The 6,551-nt window shown below is 45.1% G+C and overlaps 1 protein-coding gene across 2 annotated transcripts; it reads right to left on the bottom strand.

Annotated features, from left to right (window-relative positions):
* On the bottom strand, window positions 1-6,385 carry DPH3 (diphthamide biosynthesis 3). Of its 2 annotated transcripts, XM_037524745.2 has the most exons (3): window positions 6,145-6,385; window positions 5,100-5,174; window positions 2-3,225 (listed from the first exon to the last, which is right to left on the bottom strand). In XM_037524745.2, the coding sequence occupies exons 1-3, from the start codon at window positions 6,250-6,252 to the stop codon at window positions 3,160-3,162; spliced, it is 249 nt and encodes an 82-aa protein (XP_037380642.1). In that variant the 5' UTR covers window positions 6,253-6,385; the 3' UTR covers window positions 2-3,159. The 2 variants fall into 2 exon arrangements, with proteins under 2 accessions (XP_037380649.1, XP_037380642.1); XM_037524752.2 differs by lacking the exon at window positions 5,100-5,174 and having other exon boundaries at window positions 1-3,225.
* Window positions 6,386-6,551: the final 166 nt, after the last annotated feature.

The raw sequence follows: 6,551 nt of genomic DNA on the forward strand, positions 1-6,551 counted from the left end.
GCCTTGTTAAAGCCCACCCCCAGAGAGGCTCAGTAAGGGGGGAGGGCTGGCTCTCCAGGGCTTAGCACTTCTTACACTTATTCTAAGACGGTCCATGCTCAAAACAACGTGGCGTTCCTTTTGGAAACAGAAGAGTTAACTTTTGGTTTTCACGTTTTGTCATTAGTTCACATAATCATTTTCACAGGTTTTCTCAGTCTGAGATCTCAGAAAATGTGCCAGACCTAAAACGCCTTCTGTTTACTCTGTCAAGGCGCCTGCCCCAGTTACTCTCTTGTTTCTTTGGGGGTCCCAACAATCCCCTCCTCTGGGTGCATGTAAGCTCCCTGAAGGCAGATCTCCCTTGTCTTCTTCAAGCAGTGCCAGCCTCCGGCAGGCACTCCACAACCCCCCGCCGACAGAATGAATCCAGAGCACCCCTGAGAAAGAAGTATTGTTATGGCCCGTTTCACAGACCAGGACAGAGCTACAGGAAGATTATTAGCTGTCCAAGATCGCAGTATAGGAACTGAGATTCAACTTGTATCCTGACCAGAGCTGCAAGCATTCATCATCAGCTTTTCTTCCTGGCAATAAACTGAACTACTTTAAGAAAGTCAACTATCTTTGCCTTACTGCCACAGATTCAGAGCCTTATTTATTTTTTTCAAATAAAGACAAATATCCTGAGCCCAAACCTATGAGGCCAACAAATTATTCAACTGTTTTCCTATTTCAAAGTTCTACTTTCCATACCAAAAAACTACTTACCATGCCCCAAAGCGGGCTACAGATTTCCTCCTCATAAAATTCCATCAAAACCTTTTAATACAAAATGCCATTTAGGGGAAGAAAAATTACATCAAAACAATTGGATTTGAACGATCAGACTTTATTTAGCATGCCAATAATTTATTCTGGTAATAAATTAATATATATAATTATCAAAAATATTGGGTGCTTTCTAAGAAAAATGCTTCTGAGCATCTCAAGTATATACAAAGTCCTTTCAACAGCTGACTTTACCATTTCCAAGCCCAGAAGCGTGGTAACATCAAGTTACTGACGAACAGTCGCTTTATCATGATTTAGTTTCAAGTTCATGGAGGTTTCAATGACTTCAGCTTCTCCAACTTTTGATGCCGGAAATTGAAAGATATCACTGATCCAGTCTCCTAGTTACACAGATGAGGAATTCACTGGCCTTTCCAAGATTACCAGGGGATGAGACAGAGCCTGCATTACAGACCATTTCTCAGAGGCGCTCTGAAATGTCTGTTGAGCTAAGTAAGGCACATAAATCCCCCAGAACCCTAGACATAGCTGAAAGATCCTGGTTTTACTTCTTGCTCCACAGAGTATTCAATCCTGATGTGTTCTTTTGTGGCCAAAGGTGAACCTGGTGACTTGATTGCTTTGATCTCAAAATCATTCCCACGAGGGCAGCTTATCACAGACCACTGATTGCCAGCGGCCTTTATGCTTTTTACCTGGGATGGACTTGGGTAACTTCTCTTCCTACTCTTCTGTGCTCCTAGACCATCAAGGGCGTCCTTGTTTGAAAATCAGCTGCAGCAGCGGAAGCTAATGTGTCACAGTTACTTACAAAACCATCCTCTGTGTGGGGGGCTGTTCGTTTCTCCTTCCCAGCGCTCGCGTGGACCCTGCTCTGTTCATCTCAGCAGTCACTGGTTCCTAAACAGCTGTGGACCATTTCTGGGGTGTCAGTGTTCCAAAGAGTCACGATTTCTCACCACATCAAGAGTACGCCCTGTCATGCTTCATGTAACATAGCAAGCACTCCGGCACTCCATTGCTGACTATGGCTCAGCCTAACAGTTGCAGGGAATTGTGCTGCTGGCACATCAAAGGGCACTCGCTTTAATTTAAACCCCTTAAGCATGTACGCAGCACATTTTGCAGGCAAAGGATGATAACAATCTGGCGAGCTGGTTTTCTAATTGTGGGAGTTATTCCCAAAACCACCTGTGATTTTTTTTTTTAACATTATATGCACAAAATTGTGTACATAAAGGGAATTTCTGAATTTCCACGTGATTCTAATGTTTGCTACTCTTAGCCATGCAGCAGAAGACTGATGGCCTTTATGTATCCCCTTTTCTCCAGGGTCATATTTCTCTGAGCGAATGTGGGGTCTGGTTATAGGTACACAGGCTTATTAGATGTGCCCTCAGGGATATATTCACTTAGAGCAGACATCTCATTTGCTCATGTATTTGCTCATCCTCAGCAAATACAAGAGTTGTTGTGGACACTCTACCCTTTAGCAGGAGTAACTGGGGTTTGTGACAATGCCCAGCACACAGTGCAGACAGGAACTGACCCTCACCTGGAATGCAATTTCATTAGCCTAATTTAAAAACAAACAGACAAACAAGAACCCAGAGATAAGACATATTATTTGTTCTGATCTGGCAAAACCATTCACGCATTTAACTCACTAATTTGGCAGGTTTTGCTCTTATTCTGTTACCAATTTCACCTCCTTTAGCAGTTTTTCTTTTGATCCTGCCCCAGTTTTCAAGGAATATGCAGAAGATTGGTAGGGAAGCTCCATATTCTTTGACCAAGGCACTTTTGGACTTTCCTCCCTTACTAATTTCAATTGTGGAGAAACTGTGAGCAAAATGTTTATTTCTTTAACACCATGACCAGAGCTGGGCACGTGGTATAATAGAAATGAGAGGTTTTCACAGGAGGCGAGCATCCTAATAATGGGCAAGACGGAGGAGCTGGCTTGATGTGGGAACCGGAAGTGCAGAACTGACAAAGCAACTAGTTTTGAACGGCAAAGTTAAACTGTCAAAGAAAGGGCTAATTTTACTAATCCTACGAAGTCAAAAATAAAATCCCCTTTTTATAAGGAATCCTAATGACTGAGGTAGATAATGCTGTTATCAGATGACATAATGAGGCATAGGATATACAAACGATCAAACAGAAGGAAAGAAGTACTGATTAGAAATGTTCTTCCTTTAAATTCAGATAGACAATAAGAACACTTCCAATCCAAAGGTGTAAGCATGAAATCCAGGCAAGTTGTGGAGTCACTTCTTTAAGTGCCGATGAGGGAACAGCACCCCTCACAGTGGCGGCCCCCAGGAAGAGTTGTGGCTTTGCTTTCCCAATTGTGTAGGGTTGTGACCCCTAAAGCCTTCTTCAGCATTTAACTAGTTCTTTGTTGGTGGAAGGGGCTGGGACTGTTTCTCCACACATAAACTGATCCTAAGACAGAACAAGAAACGACATTAATCACCGGCTATCTGTGTCACGAAAACTTTCATTTTGTTACAAAAATCAATCCTGTTTCTCTACTGCTCTATCACTTCATCCTTGTTCACAATCAGAGTCAGCACTGGAATAACAATTTGAAAAGTGTGTCTGTTTTTAGTCCTGAATTCATACTTAATATAAGGCACCCCGTCTTATAAACAAACATGTCTTTCTGTACTACACAGCATCCGTGTCTCAGAAATCACATTTGCAGACATCTCACACTTTGTAAGTTTCTTTATGCATTACTAGCTGTACTAAAATTTTTCCACTTCAATATTTGGTCATTCAATTATCCTTTTCAAAATAATTACTTCTTCCAACTAACAGGAATAGTTTGTACACGTTTTCTAGTGTAGATAATCTGCAGTGTCAGCTATTTTGTTCATGTAATTCAATCTCTGATTATTTAGCCTGGCTTATGTCAGCTAGCACAAGAACCTCGGCCTCCCCAATGACCTTTCACCTGCAACCTGGACCCTGTATGGGCCAGCCCTATCTGTCACTATCCCTCTCTCATTCCCACCCAGCACCTGGAGCCCTCCCACTGTGCTGTTTGAAATTTATGGTCCATCTTTAGCACAATACTCCATATTCTCAACCTCTTCTTTACAATGTCTCTGTGCTGCCTTGCTCTAACACAGTGGCTCGCAGAGTGAATAGGGAGGGCTTGCTTTATTCCTCTGGGGGTATATGGCAAAGGGGGTGGTAACTGCACCCAATGGGTAGAGGCCAGGGATGCTGCCAACCAACCTACAATGCAGTCAGCTCTGCACAACAGAGCTATTCGGGCAACATGTCCACAATGCCGAGGAGGAGCTGAGGCCACCACCCAAGGACGCTATCCCTTACATCACCGAAAGTGATGGTTCTATGTTTGCAGAGTCCTAGCACCTCTGAGATTACAGGGAGAGCTGGCTGCCCCGTTCAACACTGTTTTCCTCCTTTCTCTAGAGCCAACCAACTGTGACTCATACATCAAAAAACAGTATCATCATTCTCTGTTGCTGTCATCTACACCTCCCAACCCCCCCAACCTCTCATTCCAAAAGATGAAGCCCCCAAGTGGCCCACCAACACCTTTGTGATCTGCCCTACTCCACAAATTTCATCTTGGACCACTCTCACTCTTCTTTGCTCTGCTCCCAGTTTTTGCTCAAACAGGCCTCTCAATAAAGCTGCCGCGATCATTCTGTTCAAAACTGCAACCTTCTCTCATGAGGTTAAGTCCTCATTCTCACCACTCCTATATTCATTTTAGACTTCATTCTTAAAGAAGATTAAGCTCCATAATGAAGTCTCCATTCAAAGTACTGGTCAAAAATTGGGATGGTCAGTATATAAATAAACAGCATTTATTTTTTTTTCAACTAATAATGAAATGGGAAAACTGCAACTATGACTTACATTTCCATTAAGATACTGCAGAGTTTGACAATAAGTCAGATAAGAAATATATAATCATTGTCTTCAAAATAAGCCTAGGAGTACTGAACAATGTACATTATTTATTAAATAAAGGAGGAATAAAGACCGTCAGTCATATAACCTCCATAATTATTTACTTCCTATTTAATAATAATTTTCATTAGCTAACGAGCATTTTTGTGAATTGTCCTTTCAAAGCTAAAGTAATCTGAACTTCTAAAAGCTGTGTTTAATTTACACCACAGTTGTTTATTAATGGTTTTTAAAATTTGTTTTGGAAAAAAAAAGCATCTATCTAACACGTTTATGAAACATTCCTTACATATCACAGACTAGGGGTTTCTAAGTCCTTGCTACTGCCGCAACCCGTCCCCCACCTTTGAAATTCGACTCCTTACTTTGTCATAAATCACTTTTATGATGAGGGAGCAACTAGGACACGTGGCCACGTCTTCCCCATTCTCCAAATCTTCCTACAACAAAACAAACATCGTCCCATCAGCATAGTCTTTCCTTAGCAAAACATCTCCTCACCCGAATTCTCACGCCCTATTTATTCCTAATCCTTTTCATGGCATCCCTCCCCCAAGAGACGCGTGAGCCGAAAGAGAAAAGCCGACCCTCTGTTGTGTGGAAACGCCACTGAGGGGAAACGCCTAGGAAGGCTGACTAAGCTCGGTTGCCGCAAAACCCTTGGCAAGACAGAAACGCGTCCTTTTCTCCAAAGAAGCGTGTTAAGAAGGAACCCAAGCAGCAGAGGGAGGGGAAGACCAGCACTCACCGCCACCGCCAGGTCTAACTAAAGGGAAGACCTGGCGCCCTCTGGCAGCTCAGAGTACCCACCTGAGCAGAAACTGGACGGAAAGGAAGCCGGGAAGCGACGGAGCCAGGAAAGGAACCCCGGGGAGCGAAAGAGCGCAGGCTGAGGCCAGCGGCTGCGCGGGCCCCTCAGGTTATGTTATAGGGCAGCCCCGATACAAAACGGGGTGCCTGACTGTGGGTCTTCACCCGCGCGCTTAAGAGGACTTAACAATGCTCTACTGCAGGCACACGCGAAAGGTTAATAAAAGGTTTATTTACAAGGGAAGGGGAAATGAGGAAATGTACAGCTCAGGGAGAAAAGTGGGAGACAAAGTTTTAAATGCGTCCTACCAGATCCGCAGATCTGGAATCCTAAATTGCGCTCTGAGAGCTGGCCGCGAGCCAGGAGCCCCGAATTTTAGACCCAACCTGGCTGCTTAACCCCACCCTCAGGTCCCAGCCACCCTCCCTTTGGTGGTGACGGGATTTGTCTTTCCCAATGTCTTGATGGCTTTGGTCTGGAGTGGGGGTGGCGTCCACAAAGCCTGTAAGGGATTAGCTCAGGACATCCTTCCCCCCTAACAGTTACAGGGCAGGGAGAGGGGCAGCCCAAACCTGGGGACCACCCTGTTACAAGGTTACCTTGGTGATGCAGAAGTTATCCCCACAGGGGCAGGGGTAGAAATACGCCTCCGCGTCCTCGTCATATTGGAAGTCCTCGATCTCTACCTCGTCGTGAAACACCGCCATTGTCGCTGGGGCCCTCAAAGGGCTGTCACCCCCTCAATCTCACACCACCTCAGCCCACCTCCTCATGCGCCGGCCAGAGCCGGTCGCTCTCACCACGTCCCGGCGAAGGTGCGACCACTTCCGGCGCGTAGACAATGACGCAACGCTGGGGTCAGGGGTCAAATGGGTGACCGGGGAGCGGTCGTCATGGAGATGGGTGAGTTAGGGGGCGGAGACACTGAAGCCGGTGCTCCCATTGGACGGAAGCGACCAATGGAATGTGGAGCCCGCACGCGCTGTCGCTACGTCACGGCAAGGAC

This window comes from Talpa occidentalis, unplaced genomic scaffold, assembly GCF_014898055.3.
Source record: "Talpa occidentalis isolate TD23 unplaced genomic scaffold, MPIMG_talOcc4v2.1 talOcc4.10, whole genome shotgun sequence".
Lineage (NCBI taxonomy): Eukaryota > Metazoa > Chordata > Mammalia > Eulipotyphla > Talpidae > Talpa > Talpa occidentalis.